Source organism: Helianthus annuus, chromosome 14, assembly GCF_002127325.2.
Source record: "Helianthus annuus cultivar XRQ/B chromosome 14, HanXRQr2.0-SUNRISE, whole genome shotgun sequence".
Classification (NCBI taxonomy): Eukaryota; Viridiplantae; Streptophyta; class Magnoliopsida; order Asterales; family Asteraceae; genus Helianthus; species Helianthus annuus.
The window spans coordinates 171540822-171568167 of record NC_035446.2 but is presented as its reverse complement, the minus strand read 5'-3'; the positions used below and the strand labels follow the sequence as shown (position 1 = coordinate 171568167).

Here is a 27346-nt window from a genome sequence, read left to right as displayed (position 1 = left end):
GTTTGTTAACCGTTCAGTCGCCCGAATCGTATCGGGTTTAAGGTTAAATGACACACCACATGGTATAAGTCCGCAGCGGGAAGCCAACGTTAATACCTTAAAATAATGGACATAATACCGGGTGTACGCCTACACCCGGGTGTCAAGGTCGTGGCCAAAAATGATGCCAAGGATATCCGGGACATGGTCATTAAACTCCCAAAGGCATAAAAACAAACAACACCAAGTTTTTAAACGGGTCCCATTGATAATACCCAACTACTAATGAGATGGGGTCAATCGCCCGACCAAGCGGTATTTTATACACCGTACCCCCAAGCCCGTATAAGGGAAAATAAGTTAAAAGTATTTACCTGAGCAAGTATAACCACAAATTCAAAAATGCACGTGTCTTTTACTGGGCTCCTATTCTGGAACGAAGGTTATAATAACCTATTAGAATCCTAACGGGTCTTTTAACGTAGCCTAAGCTTAGACCGGTTAGTTTCGAAGAATAAATATGGTTTAATCGCGAGGAATGCGAAAACCGGGAAGGAATGTGATTTAGACCCTACAAGCTTGGATACTTGTATAATATGGGTAAACTAAACACATTCTGAATTTTGAGACTTAGATGATATGGTTTGACCCGTTTCGGCTTATATGCGTGAACTAGCCACATAAGCCGATTCGAACGCGAAAGTGCGTAACGAGTAACCATATAAGTCATATGCAAGTTTCCTGAGATAATATGCACCAAATATATTGTAATATCAGTAAGGTATGTCCAAATATGCCCCAAATGTTTTTATACGCCAATTACGCCTCATAAGGGCATTTTGGTAATTTTACATAGGCTAAAAGGGTAAAAACGGAAAATCTGAGTTTCCAACTTTAGTCTACTGTTATAATATATATTTTTATAAAATATATCAGTAGGTATTAGACCTTTTATATATAAACTCGTTCTGACATATACTATGTCGTAAAAATGCCTAAAAAGGCGATTTGGAGCCATTTCCGGGTTTTAAAGAAAAGCTGATATTTTTATATTTCCAGAAGGCTCAAAATATTATATTTAACATAACAAATCAGTAGAAAAAGGTTTGGGGTCAAAAGGTTATGTAAAACTCATTTTAGGACCAAAAAAGGGTAAAACCGGCATAAGCCGAAATAAGCTTAGACCCTCTAGTTATGCTCAGCCTAAAAATGAATAAAAATCTTTAAAATTCCCAGAATATTATTATATAACAGTGGGTATAAAGTTTTGGTATAAAATTCGGGTCTAGATAGGTTATGCGTTAAATACGCTAATTATTTATTAAGAAAGCTTCTAATTACGCTAACGAGCATAACTCTTAATCTAGACCTCAAACTGATGTCAAATTTTGGGGACAATTTTATATTCCAGTAACTAAGGTGTCTACCCTTTTACATTTTCAAAAATTATAATTTTTGGACATTCGGGCATAATGGTCAACATATGGGCATTTAACGGAAACATTCATATGAACAAGATATCTAATGAACCACATTGTATAATCACAGGAGGACATACTAACATGTTAATAGGTTCAAAAGAAGCTCTAAGGTATTTTTAATCTTGACTAAAACGGGTCAGAACTGAAAGTCAAAGCGAAAGTCAAACTTATGCGACTTTCGGTTCCGAACCGGGTCTAAACAGAAAATTGTCGAGTTGAACATGTTGGAACATGTTCTTATACTTATTACCAAGTTATATTAGTGTTCAAACAGGTTACATTCAACCTACATTGCTAATTATGTGTTAATTTGAAATTTAGCATTCTGTTGACTTTTTATAATTAGCTTTGACTCGACAATTAGCATGCTTAGAGTGGGAATCTGGAAACACCCTTTTAAGGGTTTGTTACCCACTTAATTACCTTCCTAAAAGTATCTTTAATTCGTGATTAGACAAAGTACATTATGCTTAATCACGAAGTCAAACCTTAATTACGACGGTTTGACTTTTACTTAATTAACTAAGCTAGAAAGGATTAAAGATGGTTAAGGACACTTACAAGAGTCCTAAGATGGATTAGAGAGCCTAAGAAAATGTGTTGGTGACCAGAGGAGTTCCAGAGAGCTTTTAGCCAAAGTTCCAAATGAGCAACTTCATATGGTCACACTTCAAGCTCTTTATATAGTGAACTAGAAGCTCCAAGATCTTGACAAGCAAGTCTAGGGTAGTTACAAGATCACCCCAGATGTCCCTAAGGGTCTAAATACTGCCTAGGAAGCCCATAGAATCTGAAATTTACGTTTTAAGTCGGTTAAAGGGCTGGACAGGCAGCTGTCCAAAACATACTGCCAGCGACGGTCTTACGGACCGTAAGCTTGAGGCCTTACGGTCCGTAAGGACCTCTTGCGGACCGTATGCTTGATGGGTTACGGTCCGTAACCGATCTTACTGAAACATGGTTCAGGTGCCCACCTTACGGACCGTAAGCCAAGGGCCTTGCGGTCCGTAAGCGATGGCCAGAAGACAAAAGTTTGCAAACTTTTAAGTCTTGACCATGCAACCACAATACCCGAAACATGCTGTCTCTTTTCAGATGTGGGACCATCTTGACCAGCCATTGCATGGCTCATTTGCCCTTACATGTCCCCCATTTAATCTTTACTCAAAAAGGGACTTCTTACATGACGGAGATTTCAAAATTGAGTCTTGGACTCTCAATTACTTGGCCAAGCTATAACAATTCTTATTTACAAGAGTTTTATTTAAATTTAGGAGTAGTAACAAACTATAATTGCATGGCCCTTAATAAAGATAAAACTTTATTTATTCAAGAGCAACCGGTTATCGAATGAGATGATCATTAATTGATTTAAGGATCTTGGGATTTATAAAATTTGGGTCGCTCAGAGGTGATTTAATAACGTGTCGCCCTTGGGTCGTTCAGAGGTATTTTAAATAACATGACGCCCCTTTTTATTAGAAATCCTACCACATATCTCTTTATTAAATCCGGTTTTTCTGACATGTCTGTCACGGAGGACACGTGTCTTTATTCAATTGGACAGGAATTTTCGAGGTGTTACAAGTAGAGTGGGTATGAGTTGTATGCTTGCTAATGTTATCATGTTTAAGTTGAATCATGGCTGAATTTTAGTTATCTTGGTGATTTAGAATGAAACCCATGTGTATGAGTATGAGAATGATTATGATGAGCATGTGAATGTTGATATTATGATTTTGTTGATGCACAAGATGTTATGTGATAGATTTTGATAGTAAACATGAAGTAGAATTGATGACAATGTGATTTTCCCTTCATCGTGGATTCTAACTCCCACGTATAATCAGGACCTCTGCGGCCCTCCCATTTAACCTTGACAATGGGTACGTGCTTCCTTTGAAGCTTCTTTACCTGTCGGTCCTTAATCGACACAGGTTTTTCTATAAACTTCAAGCTTTCATCAATATGCACATCTGTATGCGGTATGAGTAGCGATTCATCAGCCAGACATTTCTTCAAATTGCAGATGTGGAACACGTTGTGAATACCACTAAGCTCTTCTGGTAAGTTCAACTTATAAGCCACTGATCCTACACATTCGATGATCTCGAATGGTCCAATGTATCTTGGGCTTAACTTACCTTTCTTGCCAAATCTCATTACCCCTTTCCAAGGTGATACCTTGAGCAAAACCTTATCGCCAACCTCAAACTTGAGGGACTTTCGCTTACCATCGGCATAGCTTCTTTGCCTATCACGGGCAGCTTTTAGGTGCTCAGTAATTTGAGTAACTTTGTCAGTCGTCTCCAGGACTAATTCAGGTCCTGATACTTGAACGTCTCCTACCTCTGCCCAACAAATGGGTGTTCTGCACTTCCTACCATATAGTGCTTCAAAAGGCGCAGCCTTAATGCTGGTGTGGTAGCTATTATTGTATGAGAACTCGATCAGAGGCAGGTGTCTATCCCAACTTCCTCCTAGGTCTATCACACATGCACGAAGCATGTCCTCCAGGGTTTGAATAGTACGCTCGCTTTGTCCATCCGTCTGAGGATGATAGGCTGTACTAAAATTCAGTTGCGTACCCAGAGACCTTTGGAAACTTTTCCAGAAGTGTGATGTATATCTGGTATCCCTATCAGAGATGATGGATACTGGTACGCCATGCAGGGATACTATCTTATCCATGTACAGTTGGGCTAGCATGTCGGAACTGAAAGTTTCTCTAATGGGTAGGAAATGAGCTGACTTAGTCAGTCGATCAACTATCACCCAAATAGTGTCATTTCCCTTCGGCGTTTTAGGCAACTTGGTAATGAAATCCATCGTTACCATTTCCCATTTCCAGGTGGGAATCTCAGGCTGTTGCAGCAAACCTGACGATTTTTGATGCTCAGCTTTAACTTGAGCGCACGTCAGACATTTAGCCACATGGGTGGCTATAGACTTTTTCAAGCCTATCCACCAGTAATTTGCCTTTACATCCTGATACATCTTGTCCGCCCCAGGATGGACGGAATATTTGGAACTGTGGGCTTCCTTTAGGATGACGTCACGAAGACCTCCAAAAATAGGAACCCATATTCTTCCATTCAATCTCAGGATTCCGTCTTTGCCATATGATAACTGTTCTTCAGTCACTCCTAGCTTCTCATTAGGGTAGTTAGCTTCTAGCACTGCTTCCTTCTGTGCAGCTAACAACCTTTCATGCAGACTATTCCTGACCTCAATGCTTTTGGCATTGATTCTGATTGGCTTTATCCTTTCCTTCCTGCTTAGGGCATCTGCGACTACATTGGCCTTGCCGGGATGGTATCTTATTTCACAATCATAGTCATTTAGAGTTTCCATCCAACGTCGCTGCCTCATGTTTAATTCTTTCTGGTTGAACAGGTGCTGAAGGCTTTTGTGATCAGAATAGATCACACATTTAGTGCCATACAAATAGTCCCTCCACAATTTTAGTGCAAATACAACGGCACCCAATTCCAAATCATGAGTGGTGTAATTCTTCTCGTGCACTTTCAATTGTCGTGAAGCGTAGGCAATGACCTTGCCTTTCTGCATCAACACACAACCCATCCCGGTGTGTGATGCATCACAATATACTACAAATTCATCAATCCCATCTGGTAACGTCAACACGGGAGCGTTACTTAATTTCAGCTTCAAAGTATTGAATGACTCTTGCTGCTTAGGCCCCCAAATGAACTTGCTATTCTTGCGAGTCAGCAAAGTTAGGGGTGCAGCAATTCTTGAGAAATTTTCGATGAATCTCCTGTAGTATCCAGCTAAACCTAGGAAACTGCGGATTTCCGTAGGCGTCTTTGGCTCCTGCCAATTCATGACAGCTTCAACTTTAGCGGGATCCACTTGAATACCACGCTCACTAACCACATGTCCAAGAAATTGGACTTCTCTCAACCAAAACTCACATTTGGAAAACTTTGCATACAGCTTTTCTTGATGAAGCAGCTTTAGAGTATTGCGGAGGTGCTTCTCGTGATCAGCTTTACTCTTGGAATAAATGAGAATGTCATCGATGAAGACGATAACAAATTTATCCAAATAAGGCTTGCAAACGCGATTCATGAGATCCATGAATGCGGCAGGTGCGTTTGTGAGTCCGAACGGCATTACTAGGAACTCGTAGTGGCCATAACGAGTCCTAAACGCAGTCTTGTGCACGTCTTCTTCCTTAACCTTCAACTGATGATATCCCGATCTCAGGTCGATCTTGGAGAAGTAGCTTGCCCCTTGAAGTTGATCGAATAGATCGTCGATCCTGGGTAGAGGATACCTATTCTTAATGGTAACTTTGTTGAGCTCTCGGTAATCGATACATAGACGCATCGAACCATCTTTCTTCTTGATGAATAAAATCGGTGCTCCCCAAGGAGACGAGCTAGGTCTAATGAAACCTTTAGCTAGCAAATCATCTAGATGCGTTCTCAATTCCTTCATCTCCGTTGGTGCTAGCCTATAAGGCGCTCTAGCAATAGGTGCAGCTCCAGGAACGATATCAATTTTGAATTCCACTTGCCTGTCTGGTGGCAACCCAGGCAGTTCTTCTGGAAACACTTCAGGGTATTCGGATATAACGGGGATATCTTCAATCTTGGGCTTTTGCTCATCAATGGTTACTTGTGCCATATAGATGACACAACCATTCTTCAAACATTGGGACGCCTTGAGCATAGACATCTGCTTAGGCAATCCATGACGCGTATCTCCTTGAATGGTGAGAGATTCACCAGATGGAGTCTTGATTATTACTTGCCTTCTACTGCATACAATCTGGGCTTGGTTATGCGATAACCAATCCATGCCTAATACTATATCGAAACCGGCTAATTTGAAGGGTAGCAGGGATAGAGGAAAAGAGTGGTTCCTAATGGATATAGCACATCCATCTAACATAGTCGAGACTGTTTCTAAGGTACCATCTGCTAACTCTACCTCATACTTAGCATTAAGGGCTTTAACAGGCAATCCTAACAGCTCACAGAATTTACTATCCACAAAAGACTTATCTGCGCCAGAATCAAATAATACTCTTGCGAAAACGTCATTAATGAGAAACGTACCAGTTATGACGTTATCGTTCTGGATGGCTTCTTGAACATTCATTTGAAAGACCCTGGCATTGGTCTTCTTTCCTTCTTCTGCCTTTTTGGCATTCTTTGGGCAGTTAGTCTTGATGTGCCATTTCTCATTGCAACTGAAACAAGTTGCATCTTTTAACTTCTTGCATTCAAGAGTCCGGTGTTCAGAAGACTTGCATATCCCACACATCTTAGACTGGGATTTCTGTTCAAACCTGCACCTCCCAAAATGGTGCTTTTGACAGGTCTTGCACTTGGGCTTATCGCCTGACCGATGCTCGTTCCTTCTGGCCTCAGAGCCTTTCTTACCGTCATGGTTTCCCCTATGCTTCTTATTTGATCGACGTGAATTATCATCTTCACGTTTTCTCTTGTCAGATTCCGAACTTCTTAGAGCTCTCTGTCTCGCTGCATCCTGAGTGAGAGACAGAGATAAGTCGGTGACAGATCAGAATGTAACAGGTCGCGAGGCCTTCACACTGGCCTTGATCTCTGGGGCCAAACCCCCAATAAAACGCGCGATCCTTTTTGGTTCAGGGGTTACCAGATAAGGAACCAATCTGGATAGGGTGTTGAAACTGGTGAGGTATGCCTGGCAATCAAGGTTCTTCATAACCAAGGATAGGAAATCGGATTCAATACGCTCAACCTCATGCTGAGGGCAATAGTTTTCCTTGATAAGAGCAACAAACTGCTCCCATGACATACTATACAGGGTAGCCTTCCCAGAAGCCTGGATCAATGCTCCCCACCAGGCTAGAGCCTCACCTTTGAAGGACTGGGATGCAAACTTAACCATATCCCTCTCAGCACATCCACTGATGTCTACTACTGTCTCAATCTCATCAAGCCATGTCATACAGTCAACTGCCCCTTTCTCCCCTGTAAACTCTCGAGGTTTACATGACACAAAATACTTATACGTGCAACCCTTAGCACGTGGGGCTTCATCAACCACAAGCTTCTTGGGGTGAACACTGTTTTCATTTGAGGAATGACGATCCTCATCTTTCTTAGGTTTGGGAGGAGTAGGTGGCGGCTTGTTGCGAATCTCAGAATGATTCTTTGGTTTCGCATGTGGTGCAGACAGAGTTCTACTGCGGGTTTCACTGTACTCACTGTACTGTCGCGCTAAGGCTTTCTCAACCGCTTCATTCACAATCGCTTTCAACTCGGCACTAGTCACTAGGAACTTTGCATCATCACGGTTCTCAACCGGATGGCTATTGGCTTCCTCTGATCTGGTCATGTAGCTTCAACGCTACATATAATTAGTAGACAAGATTTTCACTTAAAGGCTCTTTATAGTATTTTATGTTTTATTAACCAAGGTTTTAAATTACCATTTTAGGTTAATTCATTAAAATATTAGGATGTTGTTATTATCCTATAATACTTTATTATTAGCACATAAGGCCTAGTCACAAAGACAGTTAAGATATTTAATAACCAAGATTTTACAGTATCTAGGTGTTTTAGGTCGAATCATAATTCTCTACCATTAATTAACAGGGAGTCATGAGCTACCACTGTCCTTAGTCACGGAGGACATTTAATTATTGCCCACAGGCACTTCACTTTCAAAGAAGTGGTTCAATAATTTTAAGGGAATTTAGAAATTAACCCAAATATACATGGCCTGTGTGGCTTTACTGATTCACAGTTCGCCAAGAGCATTAACATACTAGATGTTAATAATTGGAATCTATTATGTGGGTTATACCATCTTGGCCAGGTTTGAATAACACAAAGGCTAGGTTTTACCTCTAAGATTCTTTTAGTAATTAACGCAGATTAGTCCTAAATTGAGATGTCAATTATGGATCTTAACTTAATTATGGAACTACCATCTTGGCCTTGTTTTATAAAGCTAGGTCTTGGTTCACTTTAGATTTTACCAATTAATTATAATGGCAGATCCTTTTAAATATTTCATTTATTTTCATAATTTATGCATGCAATAAAATGAAAAATTTAATTAAAACATCTCACCAATTGTTTTAAAACAGTACAATAGTTGCCCAAACGGGACTTCTACTAAAAATAAATAAAAATGCCCACGCAGAGGCGGGAAACAAGAACAAACCCACGCAGGGGTTAACTAACCAAACTTGCTCACGCAGGAGCGGAATACAAACCACATGCTCACGCAGGAGCTGAATACTGGAATAACAAGTCCACGCAGGGACTGAATGACATCATAAATAAAATAATAAGGGTTTTTAATGACCCCTCCTCTTCGACTTCCCCTTAAGCAAGTCTGACAGCCCTTTGAAGAAACCTTGCCGCTCTCTGCGGTCTTCACGAACTTCTTGTTCAACTTGGTTTAGCCTCTCAAGGACTTCCTGCTGAATCTGTGGCTGTGGCGGCTGATACACCGGTGGAGGAGGTGGCTGATGCTGGTACCCATAAGTCGGGTAACCAGTAGTCCATGGTCCTCCATATGGTCCTTCAGGATGAAGGGCATTGTAGTCCCGAGCTACTTGATACGGATCTACCTTCGCATAACCATAGTGGTAGTTGTAGTGGGTGTGCGTTGGCTGCTCGAATGGGTTGTATGCCGCTGACCCAGCATACACAGGAATCGGGTTATCGAAACCCAAAGGTGGTACCACAGGTACTGAGTTGACATCTGGTATAGGGCTTGACGGACCACCATTATATGGGTCCTCTTCCTCCTGAAGTGGCGGATAATGGCTGCCACTTGATGGCTGGGGAGTACTAATCCGAACTCCACCTCGCACGGACATTCGTGCGTTCGACCTTCTTCGCCTCGGTGGCTCCGGAGGCGGCTGCTGCTCCACTGGCGGTGGTGGCGGCGGCGTGACTGCCACAAATTGATGACCCACCGAAGGATCCTGTTGCTGCTCGTGATGCGAGTGCTCAGACGGGGTGAAATACCAATCATACTGGTTGAATTTCTCCATAAAACTGTCCGGTCCGCGGTATGGCGATCCATGGAATGATGACCCATCTGAGATCTCAATGGGATGATTTGGCGTTCCTGATGCAGGCTCCACGGGGTCAGTATCCTCATCCATGTCGTTTTCCCCTGAAAAGTGGTCTTCCGGTCCAAGTGGGTTAAAACCCACGGGTTCTGGCAAAAGGTTAGCTGGGTTAAATCGGCTTTGGAAAACGGGTGTTGGGTCGCCAAAAGAATGGTGAGAATTGGATCTCTGAAGAGGTATGAAAGCTGGCGGCTGGTTGTTGGGCTCGTTTTCAGAATGGGGCCCAAATGAGTGTTGGTACGAAGGAGAGGAGCTAAGGGATACTGATCGCCTTCCGGGTTCGACATAGAGCCTCCATGGCTCTTGCGGGCTGGTGCTCATGGTGATGGAAGGAGTACGTCGATGCGACGGCCCGGCCTCGTGATCATGACCTGTCACGGGTCCTTTGCCTCTACCGCGAAGGAATCTGGGTGGCATGATGACCTGCATACGATAATCAGACAACAACAACATAATAAAAGACTCAAAAATACAACAATTCAGAGTTTGTCCTATGTTCAATGTCTAGACTTGGAACTCGAAGAATGTGCAATTTGTGCACTGAGATTAAACACAAAAGGCTAGTGTTTAATTCACTCAGTGTTGGCTCTGATACCAACTTGTCACACCCCTAATTTCCACGTGTCACCGGTGGGCCCGGTGGGGGATTACGTGACGCAGTTGATATCATCATATGTCAAACAACACAAATTATAATGCACAGCGGAAGCAAATGAAAATAGATTTATTTCAACCTTTAAGTGTAATAACAAGTATCACAATTTAGTCGAAATAGATCCACAGGCGGATCGAAAATAAAAGAAGGAAATTATTCAACAGATATATGCATCCCAAAAGCTTGCGAGACTCTACGATGCTAAGGAGAAACCACCCTATTGCGTATAGCACCTGCACTTAATCTTTTTGGGGAAAATACGTCAGTTTGCACTGGTAAATACAATTTAACTGACTCATTTTGAAAATATTTAAAAATTGGTTTTAAATGCACAAGGCACAAAATATTTTATAACTTGGGAATAATTAATCAGAGTTAAACTTTTAAAAGATTTACATGTTTGTTAACCGTTCAGTCGCCCAAATCGTATCGGGTTTAAGGTTAAATGACACACCACATGGTATAAGTCCGCGGCGGGAAGCCAACGTTAATACCTTAAAATAATGGACATAATACCGGGTGTACGCCTACACCCGGGTGTCAAGGTCGTGGCCAAAAATGATGCCAAGGATATCCGGGACATGGTCATTAAACTCCCAAAGGCATAAAAACAAACAACACCAAGTTTTTAAACGGGTCCCATTGATAATACCCAACTACTAATGAGATGGGGTCAGTCACCCGACCAAGCGGTATTTTATACACCGTACCCCCAAGCCCGTATAAGGGAAAATAAGTTAAAAGTATTTACCTGAGCAAGTATAACCACAAATTCAAAAATGCACGTATCTTTTACTGGGCTCCTATTCTGGAACGAGGGTTATAATAACCTATTAGAATCCTAACGGGTCTTTTAACGTAGCCTAAGCTTAGACCGGTTAGTTTCGAAGAATAAATATGGTTTAATCGCGAGGAATGCGAAAACCGGGAAGGAATGTGATTTAGACCCTACAAGCTTGGATACTTGTATAATATGGGTAAACTAAACACATTCTGAATTTTGAGACTTAGATGATATGGTTTGACCCGTTTCGGCTAATATGCGTGAACTAGCCACATAAGCCGATTCGAACGCGAAAGTGCGTAACGAGTAACCATATAAGTCATATGCAAGTTTCCTGAGATAATATGCACCAAATATATTGTAATATCAGTAAGGTATGTCCAAATATGCCCCAAATGTTTTTATACGCCAATTACGCCTCATAAGGGCATTTTGGTAATTTTACATAGGCTAAAAGGGTAAAAACGGAAAATCTGAGTTTCCAACTTTAGTCTACTGTTATAATATATATTTTTATAAAATATATCAGTAGGTATTAGACCTTTTATATATAAACTCGTTCTGACATATACTATGTCGTAAAAATGCCTAAAAAGGCGATTTGGAGCCATTTCCGGGTTTTAAAGAAAAGCTGATATTTTTATATTTCCAGAAGGCTCAAAATATTATATTTAACATAACAAATCAGTAGAAAAAGGTTTGGGGTCAAAAGGTTATGTAAAACTCATTTTAGGACCAAAAAAGGGTAAAACCGGCATAAGCCGAAATAAGCTTAGACCCTCTAGTTATGCTCAGCCTAAAAATGAATAAAAATCTTTAAAATTCCCAAAATATTATTATATAACAGTGGGTATAAAGTTTTGGTATAAAATTCGGGTCTAGATAGGTTATGCGTTAAATACGCTAATTATTTATTAAGAAAGCTTCTAATTACGCTAACGAGCATAACTCTTAATCTAGACCTCAAACTGATGTCAAATTTTGGGGACAACTTTATATTCCAGTAACTAAGGTGTCTACCCTTTTACATTTTCAAAAATTATAATTTTTGGACATTCGGGCATAATGGTCAACATATGGGCATTTAACGGAAACATTCATATGAACAAGATATCTAATGAACCACATTGTATAATCACAGGAGGACATACTAACATGTTAATAGGTTCAAAAGAAGCTCTAAGGTATTTTTAATCTTGACTAAAACGGGTCAGAACTGAAAGTCAAAGCGAAAGTCAAACTTATGCGACTTTCGGTCCCGAACCGGGTCTAAACAGAAAATTGTCGAGTTGAACATGTTGGAACATGTTCTTATACTTATTACCAAGTTATATTAGTGTTCAAACAGGTTACATTCAACCTACATTGCTAATTATGCGTTAATTTGAAATTTAGCATTCTGTTGACTTTTTATAATTAGCTTTGACTCGACAATTAGCATGCTTAGAGTGGGAATCTGGAAACACCCTTTTAAGGGTTTGTTACCCACTTAATTACCTTCCTAAAAGTATCTTTAATTCGTGATTAGACAAAGTACATTATGCTTAATCACGAAGTCAAACCTTCATTACGACGGTTTGACTTTTACTTAATTAACTAAGCTAGAAAGGATTAAAGATGGTTAAGGACACTTACAAGAGTCCTAAGATGGATTAGAGAGCCTAAGAAAATGTGTTGGTGACCAGAGGAGTTCCAGAGAGCTTTTAGCCAAAGTTCCAAATGAGCAAGTTCATATGGTCACACTTCAAGCTCTTTATATAGTGAACTAGAAGCTCCAAGATCTTGACAAGCAAGTCTAGGGTAGTTACAAGATCACCCCAGATGTCCCTAAGGGTCTAAATACTGCCTAGGAAGCCCATAGAATCGGAAATTTACGTTTTAAGTCGGTTAAAGGGCTGGACAGGCAGCTGTCCAAAACATACTGCCAGCGACGGTCTTACGGACCGTAAGCTTGAGGCCTTACGGTCCGTAAGGACCTCTTGCGGACCGTATGATTGATGGGTTGCGGTCCGTAACCGATCTTACTGAAACATGGTTCAGGTGCCCACCTTATGGACCGTAAGCCAAGGGCCTTGCGGTCCGTAAGCGATGGCCATAAGACAAAAGTTTGCAAACTTTTAAGTCTTGACCATGCAACCACAATACCCGAAACATGCTGTCTCTTTTCAGATGTGGGACCATCTTGACCAGCCATTGCATGGCTCATTTGCCCTTACATGTCCCCCATTTAATCTTTACTCAAAAAGGGACTTGTTACATGACGGAGATTTCAAAATTGAGTCTTGGACTCTCAATTACTTGGCCAAGCTATAACAATTCTTATTTACAAGAGTTTTATTTAAATTTAGGAGTAGTAACAACCTATAATTCCATGGCCCTTAATAAAGATAAAACTTTATTTATTCAAGAGCAACCGGTTATCGAATGAGATGATCATTAATTGATTTAAGGATCTTGGGATTTATAAAATTTGGGTCGCTCAGAGGTGATTTAATAACGTGTCGCCCTTGGGTCGTTCAGAGGTATTTTAAATAACATGACGCCCCTTTTTATTAGAAATCCTACCACATATCTCTTTATTAAATCCGGTTTTTCTGACATGTCTGTCACGGAGGACACGTGTCTTTATTCAATTGGACAGGAATTTTCGAGGTGTTACAAGTAGAGTGGGTATGAGTTGTATGCTTGCTAATGTTATCATGTTTAAGTTGAATCATGGCTGAATTTTAGTTATCTTGGTGATTTAGAATGAAACCCATGTGTATGAGTATGAGAATGATTATGATGAGCATGTGAATGTTGATATTATGATTTTGTTGATGCACAAGATGTTATGTGATAGATTTTGATAGTAAACATGAAGTAGAATTGATGACAATGTGATCTTGCTTGAATAAAACGGTTCATGAGATGAAATTGGGAAGAACATGCTTAAACTACTTGTACTATGTGCTTAGAAAGTAGTATGCACACCAAGTGTATGATGAAATGTCTAAGTGAAGTTAGAAGGTAAAATTTGTATGCAAGAACTTATGTGTTATGTACTAGGCAATTTATGTGTCATGCATGATGGGAATGAAGTATGATGATACATATCTTATTTATGCGCTAATAGACTAACGAAAGTCAAACATTGCATGATCTGAAAGCCGAATGAATGAGTGTATGTATGCTAATTGTGTTATGAATGTGACGACATGTACGGTTAGGAGTCATGTCAACATGGACACAAGCATGGAAGGGCAACGGGTCAAAGGTAAACACGGAAGCTATGCACGAACTCGGACGCACGAGGTAAGTAAACTCCCGGACTCCCTCTTTAGTAGGAAAAGAGATTAATTGTATGATAATTGTTAGAAGTTGTGATGAAATGTATTATTGATGATGATATCAAGTAAGTAGTATTAAGTAAGTGATTTCCGAATCACTTCTTAGTTTATTTAAGCAAGGTTGTGTGCTAGTTATTTAAGTATGATAATCGAAGTCTAATAGGTTTGGTTATATAGAAGTGAAGGTTTCCGCTAAGTAGACAAAACGGGTCAAAATGAGGATTTATGTTAATACGGAATGGTTGCATAAGTAGTGGCGACAGTATTATAACCGGGTAATGGGTAGGATTTCATATAAGTGCGCTAACCGAGAAAAAGGGACGTGGGTTAATAGTCAAAAGACTCGGTTGTTATAACAACCCTCAAAATATTTTCGACGCCCTAAAAATAATTAAAATATCCCAATACGTCCTAAATTACACCCCGTATACGAAAACAGACCCAGAATACTGTTATTTATATTAAAATTAAATAAAAGCAGAAATAAATGGTCTCTGGCGGGCCGCGTAAGACCACCCCTAGGTCTACGCGGGGCGCGAGCGAGAGGCCAAATGGCGAAACCCTAGCCCGCCACGTGGCAGGACACCCGGAGAAGCTAGGTTAGGTGATTCGACGAAACTAGGCCCTACAGACCTACGTCACGGGCCGTGAAGGATCATCCTTCGGCTTACGCGGGCTGCGAAGGAGTTCGAGATCAGCACTATATATAGAGGTCGTCCCACAATCAACTTTCTCTCTAAAATTCTGAATAGTTGAAGTAATTTCCGGGTATAATACCCCCCCCCCCAATTAACGAAACCCTGCCTCGTTGTAAGTATCATAACCCCGGTTACGTATTAGATACGCTGCCCAATTGATCCAGGGTTCCGTAACGGCTGTCGAGGTTCTGCCCGACGTAGTCGTTGGAATACCGTCTCGGGGAGGTATTACTAATGTAAATATTGGGTTATTATACTAACGCGTGTGCATTTGTGTAATTAATAGATAATCACCAGGAACTCTTAAAGGAAACCCTAAGACAGCAATGTGAGTAATCTCCTTTTTGTAAACCTTTTTGCAACTGTTTTTACAAAACCTCATATGATTAACATTATATTAAACAATGATTGAGTATTTGTATTCTACAATTATCGTCGGTATGTTGGGGTTTTATATACAAAATTTGTTACTACATTGTGAGTAGTAACATGACCACAAGTCGGGTTGATAGTGTCACACCCCCAAAATACCACTCGCGGAAACATCGCGGGGCATGTGACGTATCAGGATCTAGCCACCAATCACATTGAACTCATAGACATATTTGAATAAAAGTTTCATTGATTAACATTAAATGTTACAACGTTACAATTAATTCACAGTATACAGCGGAAGCATAATTCATTTGTTAAGTTTTTATAAACCACATGTAAAAACCATTAGTCTTGTGTTGCGATTCCATGTATCTCGACCCATGACCACTCTAGCCTTCCAGACAGCAAGTTCCAATGTTACAACCCTATAGACCTGCAAGCATGCAGACAAGTGTGTCAGACGACGCTGGTGAGTTCAAAGTTTTGTTAACGTGTTTAGATACCAGTTACCAGATTAAAACGTTGCACAGTTTCGATGATTTGATTTGATGTTGTTATTAACTCGATTACCGTATGTGGCGACTAGATGTGAATGCCCAACCCCAATGCCTCCATTTAGGCATTGGTCATGATGTCAAGGTATCAAACAACCTTGAATAGATATAAGGGGTCTTATATGTACACGATGTGAATGCCCAACCCCAATGCCTCTAACTAGGCATTGGTCATGAAGTTCAGGTAATTAGTTCACGCCCGTCCTTTCGGCCCGGTGTGAGGGTGCCAAACCTAATAGCGCTATCAACTAAATACCTCGTTGCTTCTTCAGCAACACGGTAGATGTATGGGGTCTTACATGATTTATACTGTGTTCAATAACCAACATCCCAAATAAACAGTTTACCCAGTATTCCCTTTAGAAACGTTTACCAGATGTCCCAAACCACCGGGACGCATGCTTAGAAAAGTGCAGTGAACTCACCTTTGGTTTGCTCGGTTGGATTAAATGCTCGTTAAACAATTGATCAATCAAATCCTATCGTGGTTACCAAAGACAGTCAGTTTTGTACACACAAAAACACGTGTTCTTCGTACACATTACACAGGTTGCAACCAAGCAAAGCACATATTATTATGCAAGTCTTAGCAAATGTTCGGGTCCTAGGTACATACACAACACAAGTTCATATCACACCATAGCACATATCAAGTGGTTCGGTTCCCGTTCAAATAAACATGCAAGTCATATCCAGAATCAAGCAACACATTTATCCGTATCAATATATAACAAGTAATCGAGTCACATGCCACATCACAAGTTCATGTTTCCCACAACACCTAGTAGTCAGTTATTTATTTCAAAAGAATATGTGGTTAGTTCTGGTTTAAAGAGTTCACCAGTCACGTTAGCCCATACTCCGTGTACGGCCAAACATAACGTGCGACCTTTTATTAACATGCAGTACATATATTACTCGTCCCATTATCGTATTAAGCCCGAATAGACTGTGTGACACACCTCTCATGTGCGACTCATCAGTTGTGCGGCCAGCCGTGAGTGAACGATCCATCAGCCATGGTGCGATGTCGGTTTCACATGTTCCCTAATCCCAGGTTAATCAATTACACCATCAATTCCACATTCCTTAATTGTCGTTTAATAACTATCTACCATAATTATTTCCTCAATTCAAGAACCCCAACCATACAATGAAGTCACGTTTATTATACAAATAGCAGCAAAGATTTTCACATTATCACTCCTTCTTAATTCACATATACAATTCATATATAATACCAATCATTAGCAATATATCAACAGCTTTTGTCGGCCCATCACTAAAGTCTTCGGCCCAATCATACCTAAGGTGATCAGATTTATTGTGGCCCAATGAAATTGAATTGTGACTTAGAATTGTCGGCCATTGACAATTGTTTGTCAGTTTACATGTGATGTATTAAAAGATTTTACGGCCACTTTTGAATAGTCATTTAGAAATTGCATATTATTAGTTTGTTTGGTCAAATAGAATCAAGTTTTTTTTTTAATTACTAATTGTCGGCGGCCATTGCATGTGCATGGTAACAGCTTGCATGTGAGATTGTATTAAAATTCAAAGTTCATTGTTAAGGTCAATAAATCAAACCGCCATCAAGATATTCATCATAATAACAAACTTTCAATTCACATAACATTCACATAACATTCACATAAACTAACCCTCATGGAACATACGTACACAAAATCAAACAAATCAGATTTAATACGAACACGAAGTTACTAACCAGAAACCCGATGAAAGAAGATGATGCCTCGTTGGGGGAGGGGGTACCTACTGTCGTCGCACCACAAGAGATGAGGAAAGGAACTAGGGTTTGAAAGAGTTGCAATATGTTGATACGTAAGTAACATATGTGAGCCTATACGTTGATAAAAGAAGCCGGCCCAAAACTACAATTCAATTGGGCTCAAGAAGCCCAAACATAGGTCCGATGCTATAAGGTGTATCCATGGGCTCAATCTTGGGCTCCGGGTGTGGGAGTGTGTGCGCGTATGGGCCGATACAAGAAATGCAGGGATTTCAGGTATGAGCATGTGACCCATATGCGTGGCCCAAATACACTAACATGCAACTATACATAATCACACTTTGTTTTTCATTCACACGTTAAATAAAGTCACGAGTTTGAAACAACTTCATTACCGTAAAAGACGTAAAAGAGAAATAGTGAGAAAACAGGGACACGTGATTAAAAAAAACACTGGCCTTGAAAGTTTGGGTTGTCACAGATAGTACCGTGGGTGGTAATTAAAGTAGATGAAATTCATGTTATGTTATGTTATGTTATGTTATGCTATGCTATGCTATGCTATGCTATGCTATGCTATGCTATGCTATGCTATGCTATGCTATGTTATGCTATGTATGGACAGACGTTAATGGTGGTTGATGGTATCAGTATATGTGTTATTTATGTTATGATTGAACATAATAACGATGACCAACAGAATGGAATGATGACGACACTTATAATGGACGATAGCTTCGACTAACGAAATGAAGTGATTTGATCGCTCATAACAGGGCAGCTTCGCGCTAAGGGAAGGGACTGATGACGATCACCTATGAACACCATAACTTTGGCTAATGAAATGGAATGATGATATATTGTTAGGTTACATTACGATATGTTATGCTATGTTATGTCACATCATGTTAGGAAATGATAGGTTATAATGCATGTTAAAGTTGTAAAGATGCCTATCAAACTGAAAGCCACTCAACTAGAAACTTTTAATATGTAAATCATGTTAACTTTAGGTATGCTCCAGATGTAGGATGGCATGGAAATGAAGGCTACCTGATGTGTGGTATTTTTGAAGTGATATTTAGGCATAGTTGCAAAAGTCGCTAGGCACTCACTAGTCGGATTTGAGAGTACTCGGGAAGTACTCGGCTTAGGCGGAGATTACTTGGGGAGTAATCAGCCTAGGTGAACAGTATTCGGGCCTCGGCAGCCAACCTTGTAGCGAGTACTCAGGGAGTACTCGGAGCCTAGGTGAGACTTGTACAACCTTGTATTTAGGTGATCATTGATAACACGAGATCGAGTTTTAAATTTGTAAAAAGATAATTACTTAAACTGGACACACATTGTGTAACGGACATTTTTCGTATAAAGTGTAAGAAGTCTATATAGGCATGGTGTTTTAAATTTTAGATATAATGTTTTATATTCTTTTGGTATGGTATTATATAGAAAAACACTAAACATAACAATTTAAAGCACAACTAAATGTATTATAGGCATGAAATCTAAAAGACCATACAAAGAATTAAAGTAATGTGTTTTAAATTAAATGCCTTGAATACATATGATTGTGTTATAAATTGTTGTGTTTAATGTTTTTCTATATTATACCATATCAAAAGAATATAAACACCATACCTAAAATATAAAACACCATGCTTACATTAAATTCTTATACTTTGTAAAAATATGTCATTTTTACAGTAACCTTACCTATATTATAGAGTAAACTTCCATTTTGCTACCTTTGGTTTGGTCACTTTAACGATTTTGCCCAAAACCTTTAAAAATAGCCATTTTCCTCCAATAGTTTGCTATGATTTTTTCCATTTTGCTTCCCGCCTCTAACTCCATCCAAATTGTATGTTTTTCCATTTTGCTCCCCGTAGAGAACAAAATAGAAAAACCATAGCAAACTATTAGGGGAAAATGACTATTAAATGGAAAAACATACAATTTGGATGGAGTTAGAGGCGGGGAGCAAAATGGAAAAAACCATAGCAAACTATTGGAGGAAAATGGCTATTTTTAAAGGTTTGGGGCAAAACCGTTAAAGTGACCAAACCACAGGGTGCAAAACGGAAGTTTACTCTATATTATATTATATTATATTATATTATATTATATTATATTATATTATATTATATTATATTATATTATATTATATTATATTATATTATATTATATTATATTATATTATATTATATTATATTATATTATATTATATTATATTATATTATATTATATTATATTATATTATATTATATTATATTATATTATATTATATTATATTATATTATATTATATTATATTATATTATATTATATTATATTATATTATATTATATTATATTATATTATATTATTATTATATGTTATTTATTTATTTATTTATTTAATATAATTTGAAAATGGGTATGAATAGTGAATGCAAATTTTTAAGTAATTGTTTTAATTTTTTTATATTATTTTTTTCACCATATAAATATAAAGTGTCCATGAATAGTGAATGTACTTTTTAAGTAATCGTTTTAATTTTTTATAGCACTTTATTCATCATGTATTTGATATTTTTTCTAATAAGATATGTTCTATGTTTATGTTTTTTCAACATTGTGATATAAATTTTATAGAAGACGGATATTGTGTCACTTCATACAAAACCAAACCGAACCGAGACCAAACAATATATATATATATATATATATATATATATATATATATATATATATAGGGTAGGGTTCATGCGAGAACCACCCTTATTGCGAGAACCAATGTGAACAGGGGGCAATTTTGTAAATACAAAACAAAAATTAAATCAGCTATCACTTCTCATCTTACTGGACTTCAAACAGCAATTAAATCCTCTTTTTTATTCAGTTCACGTCCGACACTCCAAAAATCTACAAACTTCATCATCCCAGTTCATATCCAACACACCAGAATCTCCAAAATTCGCCATCTCAATCTTACCATTCATCGTGTAATCGAAATTAGGGTATTAAGAACATAATAATCGATCATATATTCGTCATCTGCTCAAAATTAGGGCAATAAGAGCATAATCATCGAAGACTCTGTCACAATTAGGAAGAATCTGAAGAACAAACGTCCAATTGACAGATTATTCAGCGTCGCTACACCATTTCGTAAATTTGTAACTTTATACTCTTTGTTTTGCAGTTTTTATATAATAACATGACGCTTAATCGTTGATTCAGATTTTTATATGTTAATATGACGCTTAAATCATCGTTTCATATCTGCACTAGTGAAAATTGTGTGATATATATGATTGTTGAGGGATTTGGGGTGACTGTTGTGATAGAACTATATGTAATGTGGTTTTTATGTGTTTTTTCGCATGTAGTTTTGTTACTGATTAATGTTAGATATGATTGGTGGTAATACGAAATTTGATTTGGTAAGGGTTAGGGTTTTTTATTGAAGCAAACTTGTGGGTCATCCATGTTAATGCACATGTGCATAGTTATGCACATATGATATTTTGCCAGATTAGGTTAATAAGGTCAATCATGTTGATGCAAATGTGTATAATTATGCATATGTGCATAATTTGTCAGGATAGGTTAATAAGGTCATTCATGTTGATGCACGTGTGCATAGTTATGCCATGCACATGTGCATAGTTTGCGAGAATTTGTCAACTTGCACGTTTATATGTAAACATGACGCTTAATGGTCGATTCAGATCTTTTATATGTGAATATGAGGCTTAAATCTTAGTTTCATATATGCATTAGTGAAAATGGTGTGATGTATATAATTTTTGAGGGATTAGGGGCGACTGTTGTGATATCACGATCTGTAATGTGGTATTTATGTGTTTTTTGTATGTAGTTTTGTTATTGATTAATGTTAAATATGATTGGTGGTAATACGGAATTCAATTTGTTAAGGGTTAGGGTTTTTATTGAATCAAACCTGTAGATAAGGTCAGTCATGTTAATGCACATGTGCATAGTTGTGCACATATGCATATTTTGCCATATTAGTTTAACAAGGTCAGACATATTGATGAAAATGCGTATAATTATGCACATGTGCATAATTTGATAGAATAGGTTAATAAGGTCAATTATGCACAAAACTCGTTTCCCAGATATATTTAGAATGGAACAAGATAAATGATGCCTGGTGGCGGACCGGTACAATCAAGATAATAGAAACTTAATGGGGGTTTGGAATTGGTCGAGAAGCCCAAGCTCGGCCGAAGAATTACTGGAATGGCACGAGTTGATCGGGCTCCTCGATAATGTCACTTTTTCTTATGGCAAAGATGGTTGGGAATGGTTGGGAGGTAATGACTCTGATTTTTCGGTCAAGATTGTCAAGAACTTCCTGTATAGCGACTCCGATTTCAGCAGCAGGCATGTTGTGAAATGGTCGAAATGGGTCCCAAAAAATGAAATATTTTTTGTTTGGAGGGCGGTTTTAGATCGTATTCCCACGCTGACCGCACTCCGGGATCGGAACTGTTGGGGCAGAGATGTGAAATGTTGTCTGTGTGAAGATGGCGATGAAACAGCTGAACACCTTCTTTGTTCGTGCAAGGTAGCGTCGACTGTCTGTTATCACATCAGTCAGTGGTGCAAGGTGAGTCCTTGTATTCTGTTTTCGGCTAAAGATATCGTAATTGCCTCTGAGTTTTGCAATCTGGATAGAGAAGTGAAAGAAGATTTACATGGCATTATGTTCGTGACAAGTTGGTTTATATGGTTAGCCAGGAACAATAAAAGGTTCTCGGAGACTCAAGTTAAACCCGGAGAGATTATCCGTAATATTAAGTCCGTCGGTTTTTTATGGTATAAGAATCCGTCTAAAAATAGGTCTGTGAGTTGGGAAAAATGGTGTAGTTTCGATATAAGGTAGCTGCTAGTTTTCGGTCTTTAGGTTCTTGTGTTGAGTTGTTGTTTTTCGTTTTGCTGTAGTGCTTGGTTCGGCTGCCTCTGTTTTGGAGGTTGGCTTCTGTGAATAACATTTACATTAAAAAAAACTTATACACATGTGCATAGTTTGTCATAATAGTTTTGTTACTAATTAATGTTAAAGATGATTGGTAGTATTACGAAATTTGATTTGGTATGGGTTAAGTTTTTTTTATTGAAACAAACCTATTGATAAGGTCAGTCATGCTAATGCACATGTGCATATTTTGTCAGATTAAGTTAATATGAATGTATTACGACATATGCACATGTGCGTTATTACCTTAAAACATAAACATTGTACATATTGTATGTAATATGTTTACTTCACATGTGTATACATGAAATAATTGATGTAATATATGTAATGTATGCAGGAAAAAATTATTCGAAACTGCTCATGGATTGACAACAAGGACGTATTTGATTAATAGGTTGACGGATGAAAAATACGAGGGAAAATGATGGACGAAGAGGCATTGAAACAGGAGGAGTGTTGGAAGATAGTTATGAAATGGAAAGAAGATCAGAAGGTGTGAGGTTGTGAAATATTACGAATGTTATGTAGGTAGTTTGTGGATATGCAATTTATAAAGACAATTTCTTTTTTGTTTTCTTGATGTCTTTTGATTGTAATATGTGGGTAGTTTTTACGATAACAGTTGATATAAGAAATTTGACGTATATGATGTTTTATATGGTGGTTGATGGGTTAAAACTCTATTTGATTGTTCAGGTATATTGGTATGTTTGTTAATATTTGATGTATTATGTTGTTTGGTATAGAAAATGTTGGTATTGCACATGTGCAAAGTTTGATATAGCGTATCATATTACGTATGCGGTACCCTATTATGTATGGGGTACCACATTGCATATGATGATGTATATGTAAAGGAAAACGGATTACATGTAGTTAAGATTATGTATGCATAATGTATGAACATGTGCATTGGTTAAAACAATAACAATATGTAGTGAAACATTAAACATGTATGCACATGTGCATTGTTTGAAACAATTACCATGTGGGGTGAAACAGTAAACATGTATACACATGTGCATTTTTCAAAACAGTAACTATGTTGGTAATATATGTTAAGTGGCCAATAATGAAATTACACATGCTTATGTATAATAAGTAATTGATATCAAAGTATCATGATCACAATCATAAACTATGAATACGTATACAGACAGTGCAAAATGATTATAAACAAAATGAATAATGCTTAGAAACTGTTTGTAATTATATATAGGATAATCAAGAATCGTTGACTGTTTTATGACGTCCGGATGAATGTCTACACGTCTAGATGAATGTCTACGAGGTTGCTCAGGTTCATATATATATGTAGGGTCTTTAGCATCATCATCAACATCTTCATCAGTATGATTGGAATCAACGTCATCCTAACTGTTAATTGTACTTTTTATAATAGGGATGTATTCAGCATCAACAACGGGTATCCAATATGGTGTGCCATTAGGTGTAGAAGTCGTAATTGTTCCTGTATAAATAAAAAGAAAAACATATAAGATTGTGATTAATATGGTATATGGTATATGGTATATGGTATATGGTGTGTATACGCACGATGTATAAATGTTTAACAATTGTTTTTGGTGATGAGTATGGGGTGTTGGTAATGTGATGCACATGTGCATAATTATGTACTAATGGTTAACAGTTTATTTGTGATGATTATGGATTGTTGGCACATGTGCATGTTCATGTTAATGATGGTTAACAGTTTACGGATGACGAGTATGGGTGTTATCAACATGATGCACATGTGCATGATCGTGACGAGTATGGGTGTTATCAACATAATGCACATATGCATGATCGTTATATTGATCAAGCAGATAAACAAAAAAAAATGAACAATTTATATAAACAATGATACAGGAATATAGAGTAACCAAGCAAATGTTAAATAAACAATGACATAGTAACATAGAGTAGTAAAGCATGTAAAACTAGAAAAACAAACAATGAACAATGATAAATAAACACTGCTATAGGAACATAGAGTTATCAAGCATGTAAAAACTATTTAGGTATACCACCTTTAGTCTCGTATCGTATAAATTGTAATTGTTGGTATAAATTGCAATTGTTGTTGGTCCAGATTTGTGGGTGATGTAGCAGTCGATGTTGAAGTATTGTCATCGGAAATTGAGTATTCAACGGAAATTGAGTATTCAGCGGAAATTGAGTGTTCGGATACAACGACATTTTTTGATGTAGACATAACAACGACATTTTCTAATGTAGACATAGATTCAATAGTATGGATATAAAAAATAGGTCTTTTTATAAGCTGAAGTTGACCTAGCTTTGTTAATGTCATTATCAGATTGACGAGGAGGGTATATATGTGATGAATCAGAGGATGCCATCTGTATTACAAAGGGGTTACAAGTGAATTTATGTTTATTTGTATATGGATGAAAAAAAACAATATAATCGGACAAAAAAAGGATGTAATTTGTTGTGATTACCAGATAAATGATGTATTCAACTGAGTAATCGTATAAGTCAAAACACGTAATGAGGATGTGTTCAACAGGTTCTTGCTCGTATCCGCAACCCGAGCACAAGGTGTTGCTGATCTGAATTCCCCTTTTTTTTCCAGATCCGTCTTTGTCGGTAACCTGCCTTCGACGCCTTTCCATGCTAACATATTGGCTTTAGGTGTAGCCCAGCCGTTCCAGGTCATTACAAAGCCACTCGACGGGTCCCCGCTTGTGACACACAAATACTCTCTAACGGTTTTAACATTGAAAGTCGGCTTATTTTTCCGAGTGCCAACCCCACCCATATTGACCCGTCTTCATTCTGGTGTCTCTCAGCAACACTAAAAGCTACATAAACTCCACCAATGCCTCCCTGGTTGTCGGATTGTTCTTCCATTGCCAATCCCACACAGTCACCTCCCCTATTTTTTTTAGTTGTCCGCCACACAAGCCCCTTTGTTTGCTGCCATCCTGTACATAATTGGATAGTCATCCATAAGGCACTTGTTCAGAATCCATACACCAACGACATAATCTAATTTTCAACATAATGCACATGTGCATATATTTTAATACAATATCATTTACAATCAACATAATGCACATGTGCATATAATTTAATACAACATCATTTACAGTAAATATAATGCACATGTGCATATCATTTAATATAATATCATTTACAAAGTATATACATCATTTACAATCAACATAATACCTTTGGTCACAAATCGAATGAACTGCAACTCTTGATGTTCTGTATTTGTAGATGTATTGTTACAGTTAACTGTATTATCAGCAGATGGACCAACAATGTCACCAACAATGTCAGCATCAGATGTATGAGGGTGTATGAGGAGGATTATCAGAGAATGTATGAGGAGGAACATCAGATGTGTGAGAATCGACACTTGATGAATCAGAGGATGCCATGTAGATATGAGGAGGATTATCAGAGAACGTATGAGGAGGAACATCATATGTGTGAGAATCGACACTTGATGAATCAGAGGATGCCATGTAGAGGGTGTAAATGGTGGGTTGTCGTTGTGAATGCCGCTGGAAACACTGTGACCGCATGCCGCCGCCGTGAACTCCGATGAGTTACGTGAACGCCGTCGGCCACCGTCGTCGATGTATACAAAGTTCTGATCTGATGAATGAAACCCTAACTGTGGATCTGATGAATGAAACCCTAACTGTGGATCAGAACAGAGTTGTGAAATAGAGGGGGCGTGTTTTTATAATAAATATCACATAATTACAATTTTGCCATGTGTTCACACTGGTTCTCGCGGTTCTCGCAATAAAGGGGTTCCTAACGGATCTTTCTCCTATATATATATATATATAGTGGAGGGTTCAAATGAGAAGAATTTTTTTGTAAGAATAAAAAAGAACAAACTTCAACCAATAATAATGCTTCATTTTACTTCATTTAATTTTTGTATTTAATATGGGTGTAAGGGTATATTGGTAAAATTAGATAGATCATTAATACTTAGTCTTCCTTTTTAATAGCTCACTAAATTAAATTTGTAACTTATTTAAAAATATATATATATTTTCAAAGAAAAAAAATTAATTTAAAGTGTAGGATAAATTAGTGTGTAGGATGAATTACGAGTTGCGTAGGATAAATTTCAGTATGTGTAGGATAAATTTCAAAAACGTGTAGGATAAATTTTGATGTGTCTAGGTAAAAATTTTAGTGTGTAGGATGATACTCTTTATGACTAATTAATTAGTCAAAAATAATAATAAATGAGATGAGAGAAAAACTATTTAATGTTTTACAATTGTACCCTTTATTCTTTTTCTTCTCAATTTAATTTTTTTTCTCAAATGAACCTCCCCCTATATATATATATATATATATATATATATATATATATATATATATATACATAGGGGAAGGTTCAAATGAAAACCACTAGTTATTGTGAAAACTCGAAAACTAATTAAAAAAGGCCAAAAAAACATACAATTTTTTTTTTTTTTTTTGCAAACCAAATTTCACAAGTTTTTTTATATAAAAAAAATTCAAAAAAAAAAAAATTGTGTAGTGCACATGTGTAATACTACACATGTGCACTACACAAATTTTTTTTTTTTGGAAAAAAGTTTTTTTATATATAAAAACCAGTG

At 37.7% G+C, this 27346-nt stretch overlaps 2 protein-coding genes across 2 annotated transcripts; one reads left to right on the top strand and one right to left on the bottom strand.

The window, feature by feature from the left end:
- Positions 1-8790: 8790 nt before the first annotated feature.
- On the bottom strand, positions 8791-20706 carry LOC110907893 (extensin-like). Its single transcript, XM_022152811.1, has 3 exons — positions 20638-20706; positions 9373-9999; positions 8791-9279 (listed from the first exon to the last, which is right to left on the bottom strand). The coding sequence occupies exons 1-3, from the start codon at positions 20704-20706 to the stop codon at positions 8791-8793; spliced, it is 1185 nt and encodes a 394-aa protein (XP_022008503.1).
- A 1214-nt stretch (positions 20707-21920) lies between these two features.
- LOC110907894 lies at positions 21921-25107 on the top strand. The gene is made up of 3 exons (XM_022152812.1): positions 21921-22615; positions 24811-24952; positions 25039-25107. Exons 1-3 carry the CDS (start codon positions 21921-21923, stop codon positions 25105-25107), a joined length of 906 nt encoding a protein of 301 aa, XP_022008504.1.
- The last annotated feature ends 2239 nt before the right edge of the window (positions 25108-27346 follow it).

Excerpts from the sequence above, each read along its gene's own strand:
- LOC110907893 (XM_022152811.1), bottom strand. The coding sequence starts at position 20,706 with ATGAATGGTAAGATTGAGATGGCGAATTTTGGAGATTCTGGTGTGTTG. Across the intron at positions 10,000-20,637 it reads ATATGAACTGGGATGATGAA|GTCATCATGCCACCCAGATT; the intron begins GTTTGTAGATTT and ends TATCGTATGCAG. Across the intron at positions 9,280-9,372 it reads CGCCGCCGCCACCACCGCCA|CCATCAAGTGGCAGCCATTA; the intron begins GTGGAGCAGCAG and ends AGTACTCCCCAG.
- LOC110907894 (XM_022152812.1), top strand. The coding sequence starts at position 21,921 with ATGGGGGTTTGGAATTGGTCGAGAAGCCCAAGCTCGGCCGAAGAATTA. Across the intron at positions 22,616-24,810 it reads TGGTGTAGTTTCGATATAAG|ATTTGTGGGTGATGTAGCAG; the intron begins GTAGCTGCTAGT and ends TTGTTGGTCCAG. Across the intron at positions 24,953-25,038 it reads TAACAACGACATTTTCTAAT|ATTGACGAGGAGGGTATATA; the intron begins GTAGACATAGAT and ends TGTCATTATCAG.